The sequence below is a fragment of the Columba livia genome, chromosome 1, assembly GCF_036013475.1.
Source record: "Columba livia isolate bColLiv1 breed racing homer chromosome 1, bColLiv1.pat.W.v2, whole genome shotgun sequence".
NCBI classification, from domain to species: domain Eukaryota; kingdom Metazoa; phylum Chordata; class Aves; order Columbiformes; family Columbidae; genus Columba; species Columba livia.
Genome location: NC_088602.1, coordinates 173,794,920 through 173,819,607, shown reverse-complemented (window position 1 = coordinate 173,819,607; position 24,688 = coordinate 173,794,920). Strand labels below are relative to the sequence as shown.

At 42.8% G+C, this 24,688-nt stretch overlaps 1 protein-coding gene across 3 annotated transcripts; it reads right to left on the bottom strand.

Annotated features, from left to right (window-relative positions):
- Positions 1–7,769: 7,769 nt before the first annotated feature.
- On the bottom strand, positions 7,770–19,196 carry IFT27 (intraflagellar transport 27). 3 transcript variants are annotated; one of them, XM_021299422.2, is made up of 7 exons: positions 19,076–19,196; positions 15,045–15,124; positions 13,918–13,977; positions 13,192–13,251; positions 12,158–12,275; positions 11,728–11,837; positions 7,770–11,518 (listed from the first exon to the last, which is right to left on the bottom strand). In XM_021299422.2, the coding sequence occupies exons 1-7, from the start codon at positions 19,179–19,181 to the stop codon at positions 11,420–11,422; spliced, it is 633 nt and encodes a 210-aa protein (XP_021155097.2). In that variant the 5' UTR covers positions 19,182–19,196; the 3' UTR covers positions 7,770–11,419. The 3 variants fall into 3 exon arrangements, with proteins under 3 accessions (XP_021155097.2, XP_005511327.2, XP_021155099.2); XM_005511270.3 differs by lacking the exon at positions 19,076–19,196 and adding an exon at positions 18,470–18,687; XM_021299424.2 differs by lacking the exon at positions 19,076–19,196 and adding an exon at positions 18,470–18,687 and having other exon boundaries at positions 11,251–11,539.
- Positions 19,197–24,688: the final 5,492 nt, after the last annotated feature.

Here is a 24,688-nt window from a genome sequence, read left to right as displayed (position 1 = left end):
AGTGTAAAGGACACAGATAGGGATGGAGAAGAGGATCTTGTGCAGCCTCATCTATTCAGTATTATCATTTAAAGCCACAATCCAGCCCAAACACGAGATTTTGCTATTTGGTCCTCAGCAGTCACAGAGGTATCACTGAGGCATCCTGTACAGGGACAGACTTGCTCTCCTGGGCCTGGTGGTACTGATGCAGGTAACCCTTCTACAAGTCAGCTATATACATTTTTGTCTTCTTTAAGACATCACTGGCTCATCTTCTGTCAGATAGTTTAGGGTATCATGGGAGTAATATTGAACTTTTAATTTTTCTGATGCTCTACAATAAATCAGGGTTAAAAGAGACTCTTGAAGGAACATAGTGCTATAACTAGGTTTGGGCTGGACTCAATGATCTTGAGGGTCTCTTCCAACTGAAACGATTCTATGATTCTATACTAAACAAAACAAGAGAAATTATTCATTTCTGGGATAGGTTATTTAGTCCCTGTAACTTTTCAGAGGAACAAAGCAAGAGAAGCATGTATTCCAATACCTATCCAGGAGCCCAGTGAGTAGGCAATCTTAGAAAATTCAAAATCTCCAGGTCCCACTGATGTCAGTAACAGGCTACTGATTTTAATGTGAAAAGGGTTTCTTGCTGTAGTCCCACATAGGGAACTATCCCATGAGATCTATGTGTACTTTAGAGACTGTTTCAGAGAAAGCCAGCTGGCACATTGTGTCCAGAGAGCCATTATATGAGTTCCTAGGATTTGGGTTTACATTACCATCGTAATTGTTTAGGATCCCCAGTGTGAATTCCTATAGAGGAAGTAGGTTAAACACATCACATTAAGCCAGTCAGGTGCTAGACTGGAGCATTATGGTGATGCACAGAAGAGTATACCACAGGTAGGAATCATAGAGTGGTGATATTCTCTGCCTTGGGAACAGAGGCCTGTTTAAAAAAAAAATAAATCACACATGTCTATTCAGGCTTCTAACTCCATCTTCAGACATTGAAGAACTGTCCTGATCTTCAGTTGTGCTGAGCAGTCAGTATCTCACATTGATTTGGCAGAGAGGTAGAGGCTCCAAATACCTCTGAAAATCTGGATGCGTGCTTTGATGTCATCCTAGCAGATTAACTTTGACCTCATATAAAACCAAAATTATTACTAGAAATTAAATCAGAAATCCCAACACCAAATGCTGGGCTCATCAGGGTTTGCCACTTTCAGTCCTTCGCTGCAGCGACTGACCACGTGTGAAAATTTCTGGGAACGGTCTGAAAGCAGTGTTTTCTCATACGGTGGCAAATCATGGGAAGTGAGGAGTCCACCACAGAGCAATGCAATTCCCAGCAGCACACTTGGCTCATCCAGCTCCACCAAACCAGGCTCAGGGCCTTGATGATGCCTCTCCTCTGGCTGTGTGGGTCTCCTTGGCAGCACAGACCCCAGCAGAGGCTGGCCAAAAGCTCCGGCCCATCTTCCAAGGGTGTGGGGTATGGTTCTCCTTTGTGGTCTCTAATTGGTTTGTTCTGTTTTTTTTTTTGCTTTGACACAGTGAGCAAGGATGGTAGGGGGCACAAGGAAGCATAGCTCAGCTGTGCTCACCGCTCCGTATCAGGGAGACAGGACCATGCACAGGAGGAGACAGCTCAGAGGCAGGACAAGGGAATTTCAGGCTGGTTATTCTCTGGGTTAAGGGGGTGGCTGGGAGATGAGCAGTCCCCTGCACAGAGCTGGTCCTCTTCCCATGCTTATCACTACCGCATCATTTCACAGGACACTTTTCTAGGTTGTTTGCATCTTTTCAATAAAACTGTTCAGTTGTCATCTTTCTAGCAGCCAGTCTGAAGCCACAAACCACTTCTCTGTTTCACAGACAACTGGGACTCTGCAACTGACCTATATTAGTTATAAGCTTCATTCGTTCTGGCCTGTGCTCCTCTCTCTTCTCCCACATGGAGCACATGCGCTGCTCCTCCCCCTCAAACAAACACCTTTACACATCCAAGGACATTGTAAAAATAAAATGATCACAACCTGGCCCTCCGGGAACCTTGGTTTTACAGTTTGTCCCACTCTGATGCCAACAGAATTCACAACCCAGTTCAAGAAAGACAGTGAATGAGAAAAAGCAGGCAGACAGGCACAGACAGAAAGATATGGAGGAATCAGGAAGAGATAAAAAGGAGCAGAAGAGAAGAAACAGGGCAACCAGAAGAAATAAGCTGCAACAAGGGAAGACATTTAAACTAGGAGTCTAGGACACAACAGAAAAAGGGGGATGGAGGTACAGGGAAGAGAAAAAATTTAAAATGATAGAAAGTTGAAGCAAGAGATAAAGAAGGAGACAAAAAAAAAAAAAAAAAAAGACAGAGGAAAGGACAGAAGGAAAATAATTGGCCAAAGGGAGGGGAGAGGAAGTCAAGTCAGGCAGTAAAGCAAGGTGGTGTCTGTAGCATGAGGTGGAAGAATTAAGAAGGTGCCTGTGAATTTGGACACTGCTTTTTCACATCTCCTTTTCCATTTAGAGGAAAAGGGCAAGAGGAGGGGGAAGAAAAGGATAAATAAATGCCTGAGCTGCCATGTTAAACAGCTCCTAGCAGTCAAGCAGGTACACTGGAAACAGGCAGTCCACAAGTTGCAGATGCTCAGGTACATATTGCAGTTGAGCACACAGGAAACAATCTGCACAGCACAGTGGCATTTACACTCCCAGCTCCACTGGGTCTCTCTGTGCACTGGCAGTGAGCTCTGCATACACAAAAATGCTTCTGTTTAGTAATGCAGAACTGTGCTCTGATCTCTGCCCTGCATCCTCTTTCAGGTCCCAGTAAGAAAACCTCAGCCCCAAACACAAGTGCTGTTAGCCTCCCTTCTTCTCAAATGAATCACCTTCCTCCCCACTACCTGGTTCCAGTTCTTGTTTGCACTCCGAGAGCTGCCTTGCCTTCCCATGCCTCTCTTTTCCCCACGGTTCACCTCTAGCCTTGCTCTTTTGTTCCTCTGCTTTATCCCTCTCCTCTTTCTTTATGGCGCTTCTTCCTCACTGTCATTCACTCAGCTTCCCCTTACACAGGCCTCTATAAGCATGCACACAGACACCACCACACACACACTTTATCTCCATCTCTGTAGTTATCCACTTGCCTATTACTGTAGTACCTAGCTGACACACATCTCTCTCCCACAGACAATCCATCTATTTCCACCCCACACCTGCCTGACTCTCCTTCCTTCACAGTCTTTCTCCCACTGTCCCTCAGTCAATCCATTTCTGTGTTTCCTCCTGCCCAGTTCTTGTCCTTCCCTCTCTACAAGCCATTCCTCTTTCCTTCTCCCCGACTCTGCCCATCTGTCTGTCTGTCTATCCTTCCTCCCCACAGTTCTCTCACATGCACCCCAGCCCATCTCTTTCCCCTTCTTCCCCTCCTTCCCATATTTCGTCTCTTTGTGTCTCCTACACAACCCGGCTCACGCTTGCTCTCTCCCATACTGAGAGGAGGCGGCGGCAAAGAATTTGCTGCTGACCGCTGCATCGCTAGGAGGCAAACACATGGCCGGCCTTGTGCAGGCCAGTTTCTGCCTGAGTGCCCCAAGTCACATATCCCCAGCATCATCTCTGGCACTGGGAAAACAGATGGTAGAATAAATGAGCACAGTCTGATAAAAAGGAGGAAAGGGTGCCTGCCTCGTCTGCCCCTCACCCGCGCAGAGACACACATCCAACATGGGCACAGGTCTCCCGCTCCTGTACCAGTCCAGTTTTGCAGCAGAACTGGTCCACTAAACAAGGCACAAGGCCCTACCCCAGCACCAGATAGAGAAGAGAGGGGTATGAGAGGGTGGTAGTCGATAGAAAGACCAGTGAGGTTTTTTTTCTAACTGCAGCTTATAACACCAGAAAGAAAAGTACATGGAAGGATCTAAACAGTCTTAAAATAATGGAAAGGGCTGTTAGCATGGGAGGTGTGGCAAAATTTCGGGGACGCGTAGTTATAAGACCTTCATGTGCAGGGACAGTTAGAAGGAAAAAGGCAAGAGGCATGGACAGCGTAGAGGAATCAAACATCAAAATGCTTGTGGACCAAAATGGCATCCAGTGATCAGGTCTGTCTTGGTGAAGAGTGAAAGCCACTTTACTGGCACTCTCAGCTGGGAAGGCCATAAAGAACAATGATTTAGTCTATTTAAGGAAAATATCCCCAGGTCTCAATAGGTCCAGAAAGCAGAGAGGACAGACTCTGCATTATTCTGTTTTTGCTCCCACCAGAAATATCTTCCTGCCCTTACCCAGTTTCACCATATTGTCTAAGAACGTTCCTTTACCTCCTCTACTACCTCCCCAGACATCTGCACCCAGACACTTCCAGCATCCTTTCCTCTGCATTTACCTCAGTTACAAGAAACCCACACTTGTTATCTGTTTCCAAACCCAGCGGCGTTCCTTCTTCATCTAACATTTCCACATTCATTGCAGCCTGATCTCTTGCTGCTGACAATAACACTGAAAAGCATTATCTTAACCCTGTAAGACATCTTTCCTAGATACTCTGTTCTGCTGTCCTTACAAGCTGATTTTATTCCTGATGCTTCAACTGCAACCTGAATTTCAAAACTTCTGGTTTCACAGTCCCCAGACTGAAGCCACACAACATTATAAAAGCAAAGTCCTAGAAATAGCACACGATGGCCACACAAAATTGTTAGATTAAGAGAAAAGTGATACTTCATAGGATTCAAAATAAATTAGCAAAAGCAGAGAAGGGAAACCAACACAGAAAAGAGATTCCTCCCATGCAGAGCTGAAGATGCTTTTTTATTGTAGGTAATTTTATTCATGAACAGAGTGTTTTCTATCTGCTTTACACTGGCATCACATACATTGCATTTTTCTATTTTTTGTGGTTGAATATTGATATTCTGGGAAGGTCTTCTGCTGTATGAACCTATCACAAAGCTTTTGTTGAGAGATGTCAATGCAAAAATTGTAGTGGGCACTTCCGCTTGGTTGGGTGAGGTGCAGGTTCTCTTTCCATTCCCTGAATGGATGAACATGATGTATTCAGGATGCTGCAGCACAATTAGGCATAAGTTTATGTGTTGTTACCTGACCCCTCACCCCTGCCTAGAAAAAAAAAGTTTAAAGTAAATAGATCAGCTCTTTTTGTGGCAAAAGAAAATAGAGATAGCACTGGAACTAATTTGTGTTTTAAACAATACAAAGATGTGTGGGTAACACTTGTAGGCCTCTATTTCCCTCTACTTAGAAATCCTATTGGAAGAACTGTACTCAATCTGAATTTCCAACATCTCTTCACACTCTTCCACTCTGATAGTGTCCTTAGCTTACCTACTCTCTTTTTTCTGGTCTCATCTGGATATGCTCTCTCCAACCACTGCTCCTCATGGCATCACAGCTTGCTGTTCTTATCTCCCCACATGACTCTGAGGCTTACCATTCTGGACTCTTGCTTTTGTCCTATTGAATCCCAGCATCAACCCTGTCATTCAGACTTTAACTCATACTGCCTGGTTCTAACACAGGCCTTGCATATTGAGCCTAAACTGATGGTTAGCATTGACCTTACTCATAATGGCTCTGAATTCTCCAAACTGATCTTGGCCCTGAAAATCTCTGTTATTTACTACCACCTGCCTTCCCACCTACGGTGTCATGCAGATTTATCCACTATATCCTCATTTTCCCCTCAACGGCTCATGCAAAAATCACTTTTCCTCCCACTTTACTTCCACACACCATTCTACAACCCAGGAAAAGCCTTACATCTTCCCACTCCTAATTTCCACCCTCCCACTTTGCCTCAACAAATCCTTTGGGGTCTTCATGAAGGGATATAGAACCTACTATTTCCAACGTATTCCTATTCCCCTCCCTTCCTGCATTTCCCCTGTTTGGGATACAGCAGCAGATAATTTCTGCCTTTATACCTTTCAGAGAATCATTCTGCTCACAGTCCCTAACTTGAAACCCTCATATTGTGTATTTTTCCAGTACTCATGCAGAAAGATTAAAGGCTCCACATTTCTCCAAGAGATGCATATCTGGCTGGAGGGAAACTCATCAAACTGACCCCATCCTTGACCCCAGCTTGACATGTAGGGTCTGTCACATTTCCTTTTTAAACATTGCCAGATTTGGATTTGATCTCAGAGATCAGGAAAGAGAGCAGTTCCAGGCTTCTCTTGACAAAGAGCTCTAGGGGAGGAAACATGTGAAGCTGTGACAGAAGAACAAGAGAAAGACCCCCCAAGGAGTAAAAACAAACAAACAAACAAAAACAAACAAAAAAACCCCAAACCAAAACAACACCACCACACAGAGCTCCAAATCAGGATGAGAACAGCCAGTGTCTGTGAAAGTTACACTGCAGTAAGCTTTGAAGAGCCAAGATGAGGCTGCCAGGTCTCAGCTGAGGGTCTCCTGCCAGGAAATTACACTCCAGACTGAGCAACATCCCCATCTCTCAGGTGGCTTCGACAGGGAGTCACAATACCTGAAGAGCCCTGAAAAGACTAGAGAGCGAGTAGCTTTTTTCTTTCTCCCTCCCTGAAGCATTGTTGTTCCAGGTCAACAGAGCCAAGGGCAACTGGCACAGAAGACATTATTCTCAAGGCAAGATGACAGCAGGAGGAGGAAATAGGATGCGAGAAGCAGAGAGATGATGTGCCCTTAGGCTAAGAGAGATGTTGCAGGGTCTAACATGGCCCTTGGAAGAGCTCCTGCTCAGCTTCCATCTCCGCTGCAGAAGGTCCTGGATGTCCCTTAGTCCCAGCTTCCACGGACTACCATGGGAGAAGAGACCAACCCCCTCCATGCTACAACCTCCTTTCAGGTAGTTGTAGACAGTGATAAGGTCTCCCCTCAGCCTCCTTTTCTCCAGTCTGAACAGCCCCAGTTCCCTCAGCTGCTCCTCATCAGACTTGTGCTCCAGGTCCCTCACCAGCTTTGTTGCCTCCTCTGCACTCTCTCCAGCACCTCAGTGTCTTTCTTGTAGTGAGAGGCCCAAAACTGAACACAGGGTTTGAGGTGCTACCTCACCAGTGCTGAGTACAGGGGGAAAATATACAAGCAGATGAGACAACAACTGCAAGCAGTTGGCAGCTGAACATCATAGAGACACTAATTATTAAAAGCAGAGCACAGTCTTGAGCGGGGTATGGACCCCCACAGATCTGTATAAGCACCAGCAGAAAGCAGTTGCTGCCTACAGAACAGAAATGCAGTGTTTTCCCTGCTGTCAGCACCTGCGTCAGCCTCCTGTTTCTCCTGAGATACAGCTCTTAATTGGGATAGATTGTACATCTTCTGCTGTAGCCCAGCCCAGCTCCCAGTTTAATTGCTAGTTTATGACTTAGCCTGTTTTGTGCTTTCCACACTACTTCTTTCCCCACTTAATCTAATAGAATTATAGAAAGTATTGCTGAGAGGACCTCAGGAGGCCACACAGTTTATCCTTCTGCCCCAAGGCAGTATTTCATTTCCAACAACATCATGTGTCTTTTGCTATCAGGTCAGATCGGTCCAAGATGCATAGTGGGTAAAGAAACGAAGCTTACCCAGGGGAGTCAATTGGCATAAAATACTAAATCCAGCCCTTTAAGTCACTGAAGTTGTATCAGAAATAACCCTGGTCCAAATGGTGTCATTTATCAGATCAGTTTTCTGAAATATGTCCTTTCTTAAGTTTTAAGTCTCTAAAACGAACAAATCTCTAGAAAAAACAAACAAACAAACAAACAGTTTTGACAGCCCCATTTCAGTATATTTAATGCTTTATTATGAACAGCAGTGACCATTCCATTGTTAAAGCTGAACAGGTCTTATCAGAGTATGATCAGCTTTGAAACTCCTATTAACTCCCACAATAAAACCTGATCTTGCTGGAATTTTACATCCTGCATTTCACTCCATAGTAGAATGTGTCTGGCAAGACAAAACCAAACCATTAAATCTTCTTTAATATGACAACTTTACACAAACGAATTTCCAGTAGAATTACAGAATGTCAGTCAGCTTCTTAAGGTTCTTTCTTCCAAGACAATTTAACTAAAAATTCTACTTTTGTTTTCTTTTGTCTATTAATCTTTGTAAGAAGAAATGTCTTGCAGCCTTGGGAACAGATAATGCAGAAATTAGGATAAAAAAAAATCAGCTGGTGATGTATCAAGCTAAGTAAAGCAGGACACAAGTATAACAGGGATTCTGCACAGCAGAACCATGAGGACCAAAGGAAAGGTAAGAAGGAGGGCCTCCAAGGAACTAAAAATGGGTTTTGTCTAATCAAACCAGAAAGCAGGAAAAAGAAGCACTATGTATCTCTTAAAAACAGTTATAGGCCTCTTTGTTTCCTCCTTTTTCTTCTGAAATTTCAGTTCTGGTTGACCTAGGTCTCTTCTGGGTTGTAAACATCCATGCTGAGCACCTGCAGCACTGCACAGTTGGACAAAACAGGGAAGCTGTAAGAAGACAAGCAGCTTCCCGGTCAGCAGACAGGCTTTCTGCCTTCCTCCCACTGCTCTCCACAGTGTCTGTAATTCAGAGTGATGCTAAGGCTCTGAGCAGCAAATGTGCATTCTCACCCTATAGATGTGACCACAACAGTTACTGAACACCGTTAAGAGAAACTTAATGGCTACAGACCCTTGCTCTCCCTGTTTGTCCAGGTTACCCACTCACTACCCTAAACTCCTTCACACAGACACAGAACTACTTTCCACAGCCTACCTGTATCTGGCTCCCAGGTTCTCTACCCGCTCTTCACTACTGGCCTCTACAACCAAGGTCACAAATAAGTTAGGAAAATAGCAACGAGCATCACCTGCATCATGCTGGTATTATATAGCACATTAGTCTCTTATGCTTTTAAAATGCATTTGGAAGGATTAAGGTGGTTATTGTCAAACATACCATTTTGAAGGACATTAAATTGTGTCTACATTAGTGCTTGAAATAGTCCTGTAAAAAGCAAGTTGGGCAACATGCTTCAGACACAATCCCTTCTCTAATTCCAGTCATGGCATGTGGGAAGAGGGAAAGGGGCAGTGGGTGAATTCCTACTGCTAGCTAATTAGATCACACATTCTCTCTCTCAGGCAATATATCTTTCCCTGCATGGGATGCATTTTTCTTCACTAACCTCTCAAAAGCAGCTTCCCTATAAATCACAAATCACTACTGCAAGCATTCCCTTAATGAGATCCTCCAGCTTTTGCATTCATTTAATAAAACAGTGTTCACCAATCTTCATCTTAGCGGTGTATTTAGACTGTTCATTTGAAGTTATAGGAGGTCCTTCTGGTGCGGAGATTGACCTCGCTGGTTAGAGACTGCATAGGATTCACTTTATCACCTATTCCCAAGGCGTTCGTCCCCTCTATATACCACTTCACAGGTGGCATACACACCTGGCATGCTATTTTTCAATATGAAAAAATATCTGTCTTGTGTTGTAATCACATCATCAATAGAACCAGGGGCAAAATGATCTACCAAATCAAAACAAAACTTTAGTTCTTTAATTAGACCAGCATAGCATCCAAAATAACTTGTATTCTTAATAGTCGGACGTACTAGCACCTGCAGGCAAGACTCTACTCAGCCCATGTAAATCAACAGACACCCACCCAGAATTAACAAGAGAACCCATGTAAAATAAAAATGCCAGTAACAGTAATCCAATCCAAAAAGCAGTGAGATTCCTCGTTACCCTAAGGCCATGGAGGAGCCCTTCCTTCTTTGGAGGAAGCAAGAGTTTTCCCAGCTGTTTCTGGTATTTTTTTAGGTGGCTTCCAGCAAAAGAACCTAGTCATTTTCTTTTCTTGTGGGCTGAGTTTCTACTTAACCTCTTCAGCTGGTATTCATGCTCCCTAGCTAATTCCTGGCACCAACACTGCTGCCAGTGAAATGAGCCCAGCTGCTAGATTCTCGAAGTGCTTCATAAACTCAACTACAACATCTGCAGCCATATTTCTTATGTTCAATCTAATGTACTTTTCCTAGCATTGGGCATAAAAATGGTTATAAAATGCACATTTAAAAGTCTTGAAACAGATTCCTGAAAATCCTGCCTGAAAATTCACTCAGTGGTTACTCTCTACAAAATCCAGCTTCCCTTGCCCAAGGGGGGCTAACGTAATCTGGGAGAAGAAGATGGTTACACTTTTGAACTCCTTGGTGTTAGGCTCAGTTACAAGGCAGTACCTTACCATGGATGCTTTCACATACTGCATTAGCAGACTCTCACACGTGCAACATCAGCACTCCACACATAAGAGCAGTTTTCTCTAGGCTTTTACCCTTTCTGAACTTAGCCAGGTTGGCTTTCATTTCCTGAGTCCTGTTTCCACTAGTGACATCAGAATCATGGTCTTTAATCTGAAATTAAAGGACAAGCAGGGAAAGTTTAACAACAAAGAGGACTCTGATTCTAGTGAAGGATTGAGAACTGAACTTGGTATTGCCAAGTTCAGCTGACAAAAACAAAAATGACACAAAACCACATGAAATGACACAGACATGAAGAAAATATAATTTCTTTAAAATTTTGGACTCAGAATAAAACAGGTATTCTTGCCACCTGACCACATGTTGCAGATAAGCCAATTTGGATGTGCCTGTAGGAAATCCTGCTCACTCCAAGAGAGGTAGCTTCAGAAATCTTGTGACCTGGGACCAGCAGAGGGCACTGCATTACCAAGTGACAATAGCACAGATGCCAGATCGTTTCTACCAGGCAGTGAAAGTGAGCCATGTCGAATAAAAGAACCAGATTCTCAGAAACACATATTAGTCATCAACATATCAGTCCTATGACTGATAAGATTAACACTGTTAAAAAAGGCCTCAAACTCTGGGCGCTCCTAAAAACACACCTAAAGCGAGCTCTGTCCCCGCACATCTCAGTCTCTATGTGTTGGTTTTAAGGCACAGGTCCCCTACTGAAAATGCTTTTCAAGTGGCAGGGACACACCAGTCCCGCCCTGCAATATAGGCATCAAGGCTGAGTTGCTTAAGTTGAAAAACATCCTGTCAGTTTCCTCTCTCCTCCAAACCTCTAAATCCTGGCTTGTAGCAGCAGGAAGCCTGTTCAGACAAGAGACAAGACAATATCAAAGCAAAGAGCTGGCAATTTCCATTCTGCCCTCCCCTTTTACTCCCCACCTCCTCCAACGCAGCAGACTTTCAGTGAGCAGAGAACCAAGTTAGAGGACATGAAAGGAATGCTGAGGTAGCAACTTCAGAAGAGTGTCTTTCCACTTGCTTATTTCTAGTTTATTTTGAATTACCAGAAGATGACCATGAAGCAGCAAATAGCTCATCTTTTCTTCTCTCTGTATTCCATCCTGCAGGATTCCGGGCGCTAGAAAAAGCTAAGAGGATAAAAAAGTCATCCCAGTCACGGCCCTCAAGCTAGTGAGTGAAAAGTTTCCACTTTCTCTTTGTACAGTTGGTGGAATGACTTTGCCAGGATGTGGAAAGGTGCCTCAAAATTTTTCATCTCCTTCTGTAAAGAAATAAGAAAATTCTGAACGACAGATGGAATAAGCATTTGACTGTTTCTGCTCAAACTGCTTCACAAAAGACATTGAAACTGAGGGTGAGTTAGATGACATACAAGTGGAAGAAAGCCCCCAATTATCTTTCTTTACCTGAAAGAGAAGATAATTTTACACACGCGCACTTCCACAGATGGTGAAAGGTGCAGATACTCACCACGGACATCTCACAGTACGCCAGGCCATGTTTCTCAGCCCACTGCTCTGCTTGTTTCTGCTCCACAACTCGACGACCAACCAGGTCTGTCTTATTCCCCACTAAGACACCTACAGAAAAAAATAACAAACAAAACACAAACAAAACACAAACAAACATGAAACAAAGGAAAAATAACAACCAAGAAATGCTGACTTATTAGCAATAAATGCTGAAAAAGTTGGAGGTGTGGAGAACAGCCTACAACTACCTAGAAAAGTTTCCACAGAGAAAATATATTTATGCCTTATCTGCTTTGTGATAAAAGCAAACAAGTTGGAGGAAGTCATGCCCGCCCCTGGCTTAAAATACATATGCTATGCCACATCGCAACGGAAACAACTGTTGTCATACAAAAGGGGAGCAGACAAGAATCTCACCCATTTCTTACCTGGGATGTGCCTTCCAACTGCTTGAGCCCTCAGCTTCTCCAACCACTTGGCACAGTTGTTGAAAGATTGCTCATTAGTGACATCATAGACAAGGCACAGGACGTTGGGTTGCTCCCACTGCACAGCAAGAAAGGAACATTGTCAGCTCTAATGAAACTGATGTGGTCAACAGCCAGTCTGTAACTACAGCAAACACAGATGCTAAGACAAAAATAAAATGCCTAACATATAGGAATTGTATGCCCTGGCTGAGGTTTCACACCTCAGCTGAGCTGACTGAATAAATAGCGAGCACACGGAAAGGTGGTCCTGCGCTCCTTCCCCAGTCCTGTCTACACGGTCCTGCTACTTTACTTATAGCAGCTCTGACACTCATCTGATCCCTGGGTAAGCTGATTCTTCATGCTGAATCAGCACAAAATTAATCCTCCAGTCTGAGAAGCTGGGGCAGCTTCCACAGGGATCCCTTGCAAACCAGACCTAGTGCAAGGGCAAAAGTGGAATTACCCCTTGTAAAACAATGAACTATAAGGTTGACTTAGCTGTCTTATGAAACCTCACATCAGTTAATTGATTGTACATCTCCAAATGGAGATACTGTACAGTTAAGGACACAAATGCATGAAGGAAAAAAATCAAGGGTGGTATTATGCTCAAGGACAAGAATGAGCCCTGTTGGGTCAAACACATCACTATAACACAGAAAAACCCCACTGTTGGAGTAGCAGCAAATTAGATGTTTTTCTAAGAAATAAAAATCACTTTAACCAAGAGTACACAGTGATTTTCAGTTAAACATCCCTATTTCTTTTGTAAGAAAACTGAATGACTATCTGCCTTCTTTCCTCTGGAAAGTATTTCTTCCAGTACTTTTACAGGTTTTAGGGACATAGAACAGGATGCATTGGCAACTGAGGTAATTGCTCCCATTTACACTAAAGACAAAGTTTGCTACATCTGCCAGACTAAAGAGTTCAGATCTTCAAAGCAAAAGCACTTCTTCGGAGGAAGAGGACTGTTACATAAGGCTTACCAGTTTCTCCAGCATTTCAGAAAATAGATCTTTTCCTGCAGAGTCAAAAATGAAGAATTCCTGAAAGCAGAAGCAGAAAGAAGGCTCTTCCCATGAAAAACACAGTGTAGGGAAAGGTTTTGAAAGTAAGTACTGGAACTTGTAACTCCTGCATTTTGTTCAGTACAGCAGTGCTGTGTCCCTAAGGGACAAGTTCCCCACACGAGAAGAGTCCAGTTCAGATAGTAGGAGAAAACAAATATTAATAGCTATTTTTCATGTATAACCAATAAAACGGTTACCTCCAAGACCCCAAGTCTGGTTTCCATGTCTACTGGAAACAGAATATGGGGAGTGAGACAGTAACATTCACTATTAATACAAAATTATGCATGCGGTCCGCATTCCACCAGTCATTAAGGAAAATAACAGATAAGTTCCAGCTTCTGTAGTTTTAAGAAACACAAACTAAACCTGAATGCCCTAAAGGACAGAACAGAATTCGAGCAAAGCTGGCAACAGCTTTGGTTTAAGATGTCACATTGGATACAAGTATGTAAAACTTACATTTTTAAAATTAAACTAACCCTGGAGTATCAGCAATTGTACATGATCAGCCTCATTTCCTTAATGCAACTTAATGGCCTTATGAACACACAGAGCCATCTTCCACCACAATGAGACTGAAGTGAGGTTTGAGCTCTGGATGTCTCTTTCTGACCCAATTTATGTCACAGAAAAACTCACCACACTATCACTTGTCTCTGGAATTGATACAGCCTTCACCAACAGTTCTATGCCCGTTGTCTGTCAGGAAGAATCAGGAAAACAAGCATCAGAAGAGTTTTTAAGAGCCTGTCTGACTGCATACGAAGGATGCATTGGATTGAAGCAATTATTGTGAATCATTACAATCCCATCAAACACAGACTGCTGGGAACCCCTCATAGGTCTGGTAACATACTCCCACCTACATGTCAAAGCCACATAGATTTGTTCTGATGGGGGGAAAAGATGGAGAAGAACCAACATCCAGAGATTTTCTTATATACAACTAAGGGTATTAGCTGGAACCTGCAGGGCTACGTTCACTATCACGCTGCTGCTCTAAAGCACGCCGTAGAACATTTTGCACCAACCATGTGATCAGCTGACATGTGGGACTGAGGTTATTTGTGCCTCTTCCACCTTTTATCTCATTCTGCTTTGTAGCTTGTTTGTTTGTTCTATTTCTATCCTTAACTTTTGGTTTCCATCTTTATTTCAATGAATAAACGTATTTTAGGGTTTTTTTTTCTCCACAGTCATATTTTCCTTTTTTTTTTTTTTTACTTTACTTATATTTACTTTTATTTTTATCCTGCTTCTGATTAGTCATCACCATTGATTTTCACACTGAAAGACTGCAAACTGTATCCTCTTCATCTGGGAACAGCTTCTGTAGATTATAATTATCTTGGGACTATGCAGCACATCTTCATGTTTGCATAGTGATAAGTGCACTGTCCACATGCACATTTAATAGTTGAAATTAAAAGCTTTCTCCTTCAGCAATGCTTTTTCATAGAGCACTCCCTAAAGGGGGAAACTCTCTAACACCACAAAAGCTTGTGAAAACATTGGTTCAGCAGGAAAATTATAAAATTAACTAAATTACTCTGCATTAAGTTTCAAAACCATCACCCATATAATGTAAAGACTTACAGAATATTAAATGGTTTCTCTTCAGAATCTAGGATGTAAAAGAAAGAAAACCCTATAAGTCCCCACCTTTAATGCTGCAACTTAAAATAATATTATTTATTTTATTCTAGACTTTCTTAGTTTTATCATGCAATGTAGAAAATGTTGGATAGCAGTTTAAGCCTGCTTACCAGTGTGTAGTTCTTCTGAAAATGAGCCCCATCATTGCGGAACATCTGGGCTAAAGCACTCTTCCCCACAGCTGGATCTCCTGCAAAACCAAAAACATAAAAGATTTTTGTTTCATCTTACAGAATCTTGTTTTCTCTCAGTTCTTTTACTATCACATGCCATAAGACCTTGGATGCTACAACTCTGAATACAGGCAAGATAACTGTCACAACAAGCACAAAAAAATATAAAAGGCAATACACGAAGAAATTAGTATTGCCATTATGCATACTGGTGCTGACATCAGATTTCTGCTCTATGAATGACAGTAAAGAGCCCCCAAACCAGAGTGGAACTGCTGTGTGTTCTAAAATTCGTATCTACCCTATAGCCTTTATATGAGAATTAAAAATTCTGATATATGTTGTCATACTGAGAAAACCACAACGTGATAAGGAAGACTGGGCTGCATAAAAGACTATTTTATCTCCTTATATTACTCCTTTCACCAAATTCAAATCCTTGTTACATACTGAGTTAAGGGAAAAAACAAGCAATTTATATAGTACAAAGCTGCTTAAGCTGCTAACATTCCTCGATGAACTGTTCTTGCTGACCCTGCTAAGAGAGCAACTCTTGCTGACTCAATGCTGCTGGTGGCTCATTAGTTGCATTCTGGGCAGAACAGAAGAGAATGTCACTTGGCTGGAGAGAAAGAGCCTGCTGATTCATCCCTATATGAAAGGAAAACCAAGGGGCTTTAGTTTTTGCTCTTTTAGAGCCAAGGCTTTCTGGTATGGCTTGTACAACACTTCAGGCAAACTTGGCAGCTGCGTGCTTTGGCCTGCTGTTACATAACTTGGTAAAATCCAAAGCAGTGGCAGAGAACTGCAGAATTCACCTATGCCCCTATCATTCCATGAAAATACCATCATCTTTGCAAACAAAGACTTAATGGTCTGAAACAGCTCATCCTCTCTTCACATATGGTCTCACTAGCCTGGACAGTTCAAAGGACAGGAACCAGAAACTAAATACCTCAGTGGTTCTTGCTTTATTCTTAAAGGAACAGTCATGACAGCCAAGCCTGGGATACAAGTCTTTGACCTTCTGTTTTTAAATAATAAACCCAGAAATTGGTATATTTTGATCCTATTAGAGCTTCATAGGTTGTGTTTCAAAGGAAACAGGGAAAGGTATCTGCTCACATATTATTATAGAGGAGGAAGAGCGTTTTGGATAGTGACAATTGCTCCTAGATGCATTAACCAAATGTACTTCTTGTTTAAACATGTTTAGCATGCTTGCTTACTTTGAGATGAGTTGGGTTCATAATATTTAGACAGAAAAATCTGGTAAGTCAGCTTGTTTGTTCCCTGATCAGTTCAAGCTTGTGCTGAAGACTACACTCTGTTCTGAGTGGAAGCTATTCTGTATTTCAATAGACAATTAGATCTGTCTTTGTAAAATGAGACAGAGAAGCACACATTGCTCCAATCTGCACAAGCATCATCTGGTGCATATTCTTAAGTAATGTGTTGCCTTTTTTCAGTTTGACAGCCTCAGTTGTTCTTTCCCTCTTCTTATTCTTTGTCACCCTCTCAGCCCATGACTTCACTACACTTTTTCAAGATAAGTTTCCTTGCCCTTTTCATGTAGTTTGGTTTCATCTGCCAGTACCACATCCCACAGTATTTATTCTATCCATACTTCTGTTATTCTGCCAGAACCTGTAGTATGGGTCTAAAACACCTGCTACTGCCAGCTGTCTTTCTACAATGAAAACCTTTTCATAGCGCTTTCATAGTAAGCTCACACAACAATATCTTTTACTGTGTGTCTGTGTATTAACTCGAGATAACACAGGATTCACTTTCTATTGTCAAGTTAATATTCTCACTCTTGCTAATAAAAGCCCTTTTCCCCTGTTGTTCTCTTTGACCTTGGTGCAGTTCCCAATACTCTGAGCCACTATGTTCTTCATAACCATTTCCTAAGGTACACAAGAGTTCCCTGTTCCATCTCTGATGTTTTTGCTCCTATGTCATTGCATTTTCTTGTTCCCTTCAAGTTGTCGTGGTTACTCACCTCTTATGTATCCTTCACTATACTTATCTTTTCTGTAAGCAAGAAGTTATTTTGCCTAGTTTGCTCCATTAATTTATTATTTTTAATAACACATGGATATTATTGTAGCACTCAGGAGCACTATATATGGGACAGGACCTTCCTGTTGTTTGTGTTACGGACAGAATTGAAAAGGCAGCTCCAGATCCAATTAGGATTAAGCACATAACTGGGTCATTAAAAAAAAACCTAATGTGAATTTTAAATGGCCTTCAGTAACACTGAACAACAAAACTTGAAAGACTTAAACAGAGGCTATGTATTAGGACCTGGAAACTTCCAAACTGGAAACGGTGTGTACATTTCAAATCCAAAAGACAGGCAAGATACTCATGCTGTACACAGTAACTATCAACTGAGGCATCAGGGAGATCAATTCTTTTGCATACGCCAAAGATCACACCTGATTTTGTGTAAGCTGATGGTTAGCTGTTTCTGAGGCAATCATTTTAAAAAATGGCAACCATTTTATTCTGGATGAAAGAAAAGAGGTTTGTAGCAAAGAGTTAGACCTGGGAGATGTCTGCACACAAATGTTTTATGAATTTGTGCTTCTGGCTGAGGGAAAGAAAAAAAAGGTTTTCTTACTGTAGTGTTAACAGTCAGCTGTACTTAACTTCAACACCTCCATAATTCACCCTGACTAAATAAACTGGTGTCTTCACCTCAGCTCTTTTTTTCAGGTTAACCTCCAGTTTGCTTGAGGAAAAAGCTGCCTCTCTGAAGTGCACATGCTTCATCCTTGTACTGCTTGCTAAGGCCTCACCCTTCCATCATACACCCAGAATCATCCCAATTTCTGACATGAATTTTCCCTCCAGCACAAAGGGAGCTTCCCACAAGAGGCAGGACTCTGCTGTCTACCCTGCTCCCTTCACACTTTGCCCCTCCTCAGAACACCTTTCCACACTGTAGAAATACTCTTTTTCTTCGTTTCTTTGGGTTTTTTTGGATCCTACCCTTGCATGTCAGCTGGTACAGCTACGCCTCACGCCCGCCCTGAACGCAGCTCTTGACTCTCCGCATGTCAGGAGAGGGAGAGAGTATGGGATAGGTAACAGCGAATAGTGGCTGCCACGGTTCCCGTCCCCTGGGTGCTGCGGTCCCCACCTCTTCGCCGTCGGTGCGAACCCCTGACAATGGGCTGAGGGAAGCCAGACCACCCCCCGGCGCGGCCTGTGACCATCCACCCGGGGCTCCCCCCACGCTGAGGGGGCCTGGGCGTCCCAGCACCGCCCCGCTGCTGGCCTCGCCCCACCCCACGGAGCCCGCTCTCTACCGCCAGAGGGGCGGATGGGACCGGGTGGCCTGGACTCACCTGCCAGGAGGCACTTGGCAGCGAGTTTCACCATCGCCCCGGTCCCCGGGAAGGCGGCGGCGGGACAGGAAGGCCGCAGCAGAGCGCGGTGGCGGCAGCCGCTGCCCTAGCAACGGCGCGGCCCTAGCAACCGAGCGCCCCGCCTCCTTCAGGAGACGACCAACCCCCCAAGCTTGGTTGGCTGTGGGCTCTGCTCATCGATGCTACCCGGAGTTGTTATTGGTTCACTTGTCTTTTCCCGCCCACTAGACTTCCTGTCATTCAAACGCGACACCCCGCCCCTTTTAGTATCTAAGGCGGGGCAACGCGCTCAGCGGATGGCGCCGTGGTGTTACGAAGTCAACGGAGTAGTTTCTGCCCAGCAACTAAATACGCTTGTAGAGTCTGTTTGTTATTGGGTAGAAGATAGGGAACTGTACCACGTAGCCGAAATTAACCCCCTGTGGACAGGGCAGAAAATAATAAAGCCACGGGCAAAGACATAGGGGTGCGGCAGTACCAAGGAGAGAAAAAAAGAAGAGAGAGTGAGGGAGACAAGCCTCAATTTTCCGCTTATGCCCTTCTCACGGAATGGGATCTTCCGTGCAGAACCGCCCGCGCCCTCACCCGCACGCCTGGCCGTGTGCTTTCCTGCGCATGCGCAGGATCGGTTGCTCGTGTCTCCTCCCGGCTCTCGGGGCCGGCGGAGCGGGTACGCGCTAATTCCGCCCATCTGCTGCGCATGCGCGGACGGTTACGCCCGGTGGCGCCTTGGGCGCCGCGTTGGCCGTTAGGGGCAGGCGGGCGGGCGTCCGTTGCTTAGGCTGAGTAGCGGGCCTGGCTGTGGGGCAAAGGATGTGGGGCCTACCCAAACAAAGGGCAGGGGGCTGTGTCATATGTCCTGTCACCGGCTGTGGGAGTCTCGTGATTTGGATCATTTTTTCCCTCAGGGCTCGGAGCTGGAGTCAAATCGCAGGATCTCAGGGCGGGTTGGGTCAGCGTGTTTAAAATAGCCGGTTTATGAGGCCTGTGTGTGGAAATTGAGCAACGTTCCTTGTCAACCAGGGACAACATTTGATCTCTTTCTTGCAGTTCGTCTTTTTTGTTGCTTTTCACTATGTTGCTGTTCTAGAGAGGGTTCTCTTACTCACTGATTTCTTAATCGCTTTTTTTGTAGTATCTTGGAATTTTGTTCCCTTTTTTTCCTCTTTTTTTTTGTTATTTTGGTAGTCTTTCACACTGCAGTAGGTTGTTTCCATTAATTACTTGGTTTTCTTTTCCAAATCTTTTTACTAGGATCCCCCTTGACTTCTCTTAAACTGTTTCTATGCCCTTTTCTTAATCTTTAGACTGATCTGTTCTCCTTAGGCAGTCTAAGTCAAACTTTATGGGTTTGGGTTAGAGCTTGTAAGGAACATTTAATGAAGAATTGTTGTTTTTACATAACTGAGGACCTGGCACCTGACCCCAGCAGGGGGGAAGGACAGAGAGGCATCGGACTATGAATTCTTAATGTAATACACAGTCTCTTCCCAGAATACGTACTGACACCTGTATACATACCGATACCTGTATTGGTAAGTTAATTTAGGGGGAAGTGTAGCCCACGTACCAGGAATCTGTATCTTAAATAGATTGATAAGGGAAAGGGTATTTTTGTGCATCGGGATAGTCTGTAAACCCTGAAGTACCCAACCAATGCGGGGGAGGGAAATTGCAGCTGGGATTTTGGGCAGATATAAGCAGGGGCTTTTGGCCCTATTAGGTATGTCTACCTTTAGGTAGAACACCCGGTCTTGCAAAATCGTTATTAAAATATGCTTTGCCAAGAGATCCTGCCTGGGCCTATTATATTTGCAAAATAATTGTTTCCTACAAGCTGAAAAAGCTGACCGTGAAGCTTCCTGCATATTTTTCCCCCCTCCTTCCAATCTCTTCGAAAGCTCTTACACAGTTAGAAAGCATGGCATCAATAACAAACAATAGTTTTTCAGGGTATAGACTTTGCTTGGCTACACATATTGTGTACTTTGGAGCACAGAATCTGCTTACTAGGAAAAGCAGTAAGCAAGCTTGGGAATAAGATAATACAATCAGTAGTGGACCTGTGTTTGGATTATAAGATTGGACATTCCAAGAGCAGAGTTCATTGAAAATATTTTTTTCCAAGTTTTGTATTAATCTCAAGGCAGTGCCTGCCTAGAAATCAGCTTCTTATGGTCTTTTCTAGTATGAATGACCCATTTCACATGTTTGGGACTACGTGACATATCTGCCAGTATTCTAGCCAGACAAGCAAATAACATAAAAATAATAACTACCTATTGCAAAATCAAAGGATTATTTTACATGTACATAAAAGTAATTGTTTCTTTAACAAAAATCCAAAAGGGATTTCGCTAGCCTGAGTGGGCAGAGACTTTGATTGTAGACGATGACTGTAGTGAAGTATAGTGGTGGAGTCAGCACTCGGAATTCCTTTAAGAAGGAAAAGAAAAATTAATCCCAAGTCTCATTGTTACTTTCACTGTTTTCTCCTCCATTCCTGAATCCTCCATCACATAAAACAGGTGTGGGGTTATTGATCTTCTACATCATTTATGTCTAAATAGCTTACCTGCTTTTTCATCTTTTCTGCTCCATCCTCCAAGAAATTCACTTATCTCTGTGTTGTTCCATTTTTGCAATCTTTGCGTTATCCTTTGTTGTCTATTTGTAATATTGCCCCAGTTTACTGACAGGTCTGTATGTGAAGGCTTTGAGGCTCCTTATGATGCACTTGAGATTTATTGATCGTGGCTGTAACATAGTGGTATCCATCAGCATTTACTGAGCTCTCAAACATCTCCACCATTTTACACTGAGATCAGTGTAATAGATGGCATAGATTATGTTGGTAGTGAGATTTTCATTGCTATTGAAAAATTCTGCTTGGAACCTGGCTATCTCCTTTCTCCTGTTTACTGCTTTTCTATTAGCACCCTGGTCCTTCATCCCATCCCTCATTTCCTACTTAGTCCTGCATGCACTTGCACATCGAGCTCTTAATGTACTTGTGTCCTCTCCATTTCTGCTGTCCTTTTGCCCCACACTTCCTCCCCCCCCTCTCGCCCCACCCCATTATGGTCTTTTCCTCTACCTGATTTCTCACAGGGAAAAGTTGCTCCCTTACCACCATTGACAGTGATAGATTAAGGATGGAATTACTTATCTGTGCCTTGTAATCCAAGCAGAATCACAGTCTGCTGTTAGCAGTCCACAGGGGCTGCTGCTGAATAAATTGGAATACTGGTAGCTGTGCTCACTGAAGCCTCTCTCATCTTGTATACGTGAGAAAGAGAGGGGGAGAGAAACCCTATGGATTTTAGAAAAAAATAAACCGCAACAACAGAGGATAATGTTCTTACCCTAGAGAAGTGTTTATTAGGTTAAATCCTATACTTACCAGCTAAGGAGAGATAGAGTGCTCTTCTTGTTCACACATTTAATTTCTTCCTCAAATAAAGCAAAATTCCTATGAGTGGGAAGCGCCCCTTCTCTAACGTGAGCAGAATAAGTTGCCCTGACAGCCACAGGACCCTGAAATTTGAAGTCACATTCATTTAGGCGATGGTCACAAAATGGTAGATAAACTGCATGTGTCCATGTGTGGCTCACATTTCATCGGGCTACAGAAGGCAGCAATGGTGGAACTGCAGCACCAGTAGCAGTGGCAAGGAATTGCAGAAGCAAGGTAAGGCTTTGCAATGAGGACTAAAGCAAGGTCATACAGTCTTTTAGACTGCCTTGTGCTTCACATTCTGTTGGGCACTGTGCAGGTTACTTCATTGTCTCCTTCACAGCATATACCTGTTGAAAAGTGATTTTTTTGAGGCAGAACTTGCTAATATTCCTAGGGCTTGTTTTTATAGTTATTCATGTATTGGTGCAAACATTCTGGCTGTGTTCAGAGTTGAGCAGGTTGCAACCTGTAACTTGAACATGCTGCCTAATAAAAGCTACTGAGGAAGTAATGCAGATTTCCTTGGAGTGAGCAGTGCTTCTCAGGAGGGCACTAATGTCGAGGAAAGGAATTGATGGATCTTTCTATAAGAAATCTCTTAAATACAAAGCGTTTCATCAGTATTTTTTTTCTTTTTTAAATCCTATGTTACTAAAAGGAAACAGTGTGGCAAAACATCAGAAATATCTTGCAAATGGATGAATATTCAGAGTTCATGAAACTTTTAAAATCTGTATAGATTCTTACAGAATTGTCTATGAGTGTTCAGCAATATGTCTGGAGAGCTTTGAAAACTGCAGGAGTGGATGTGTGAATTTTATTGTAGATTTCCGTCCTTTACCTATCCTCAAGTAGTAGAATAAATAGAAACTTCATCTGTTTTGAGGGCTACTTCATTTGGCATTCCCCAAAATTGCCTTTTGTTTCTCTTCAGAGTGGGGCTATTAGCACCGAAGTATGAATCTGGATGCTTTCTATATCACTGTTGATAACAGCATTATAGTTCCAGGACTTCAGATTTTGCTCTCTTGTGGTAGGGACTGAGGCACAGATATGAAAGCTTTTTGGCTGAGACTCGGTGCACTGAAATGTAAGATGATTATGAAATGGTTGAATCAGCCAAAGGATTTGTTGGCAGTTACAGCAGCGCTTCTGACTGATCTGGCATATCTGTCGTTTGTTTCTGATCTGCTACGTTGGGAAAGTGAAAGTTAGAAATGACTAGTGGTTGTGGCATCAATGAAAAGCGATAAATTATTAGATGTAGGGTAAGTACCTCTACAAGGCTGCAAACTTGGTTCAAGTATGCAAATTGTAACTGTCATGTCCTCTCTTTTCATGAATATGGAACGAGGAACAGATTTCTCAAGTATGCATTAAAATCCACAAGGATAAACATAAGGAGAATTTGGGGGGAATAATTATTCTTCATATGTCCGGAAGAATTCCACCTTGAATCTTTATTTGTTTGTTCTTGCACATAGAAGCTAAGAAGAGTGCTGGGAACAAAATGTAAATCCTCATTTAGTTTTTAACAATATACTCCAAACCATTAGACATGGATAGTTGATCAGGAATCTGGAACTTCATACGACAAGTCTTACTGTTGTATAGGATTCTCTGTGGGGGAGCATCTGTGACAGACTGAAGACTTGCTGTGGCCTTGTGTGTGGCCTGAACCTTTCTCAGCTGTGAGTACGCTATTATTGGAGCAATCATTGTCATGCTCTTTTGCACAGAGTCATGCATAGAGTGATTGGATGCTGGCGAGTGTTGAGTATGCTTCTACATCATGGGGAAGGGGTTAATCTGTCAAATACAGAATATATGAATAGATAAAATCCTTAAATGAGCCACCCATAATTCCAGCATGGCAGTCATTATGTGGTGATGATGATTATGATATCAGCTGGGAATCTTTTTTTGGATCTCTAGCTGCCGTCTGCTTAGAAAGCAGATGCTAGGTTTACACTAATGCTATATCTTATGTTAAAAACTGTAAGAGAGACTACATTCAGATAAATAAATTTATTAAAAAATAAAAGGCTATGTTTTGGTTTATATTTTGTTTATGGTTTTAGGGTTTGAATATTCAAAGTTTTCTCTGCAGGCGTGACAGCTAGAATTTTTTTCCCCTTACTGAAAACTGGGAGTCAGCCATGTAATTTGAGGACCTGGAGCTTTAATGGAAGAAGGAGAACAGAAATATTTGAGATTCCTAATTAAATTTTCAAGAGTTTTTAGCACTGTTTTCTATCATTTCCACTTTTCTAACAGGTTAATTTTTAGGCATAAACTTTTCCACCTTATCCATGTCCTTTTTTTTCAAGGTCAATTTATTATAATGTATTTATACTATAATAAAACCCCTCGCGCTCTAAGCTTTTCAGATCCTCCCTCTAATAATCTTCAATCCTTCCTTGCTCGGGATTTTCTTTTCCCAAAGTCCCAGACCCTGAATTTCTGTGGTGTTCACCCTTTGGCCCCTGTCTCGGAGCTCTCTGTCTGTGTATTGTTGCTCTTTCCTACTTCAGAAGCAAGGCTCCTGCTCCTGCATTGCCAGAAGCTGTTTGCACCAGCTGCTGAGCATTGCTGGGCAAAGTCTTTGTGGCTTTCTTCCTACAGATGTAGGGCCTTGGTTCCTGCTTCAGATGAAGTCGTAAACATCTGGGCTACAGAGTGAACTTAGAAAAATTCTGAATGAAAAGGATCCTGAGCTTGTAAAAATAGTATACACA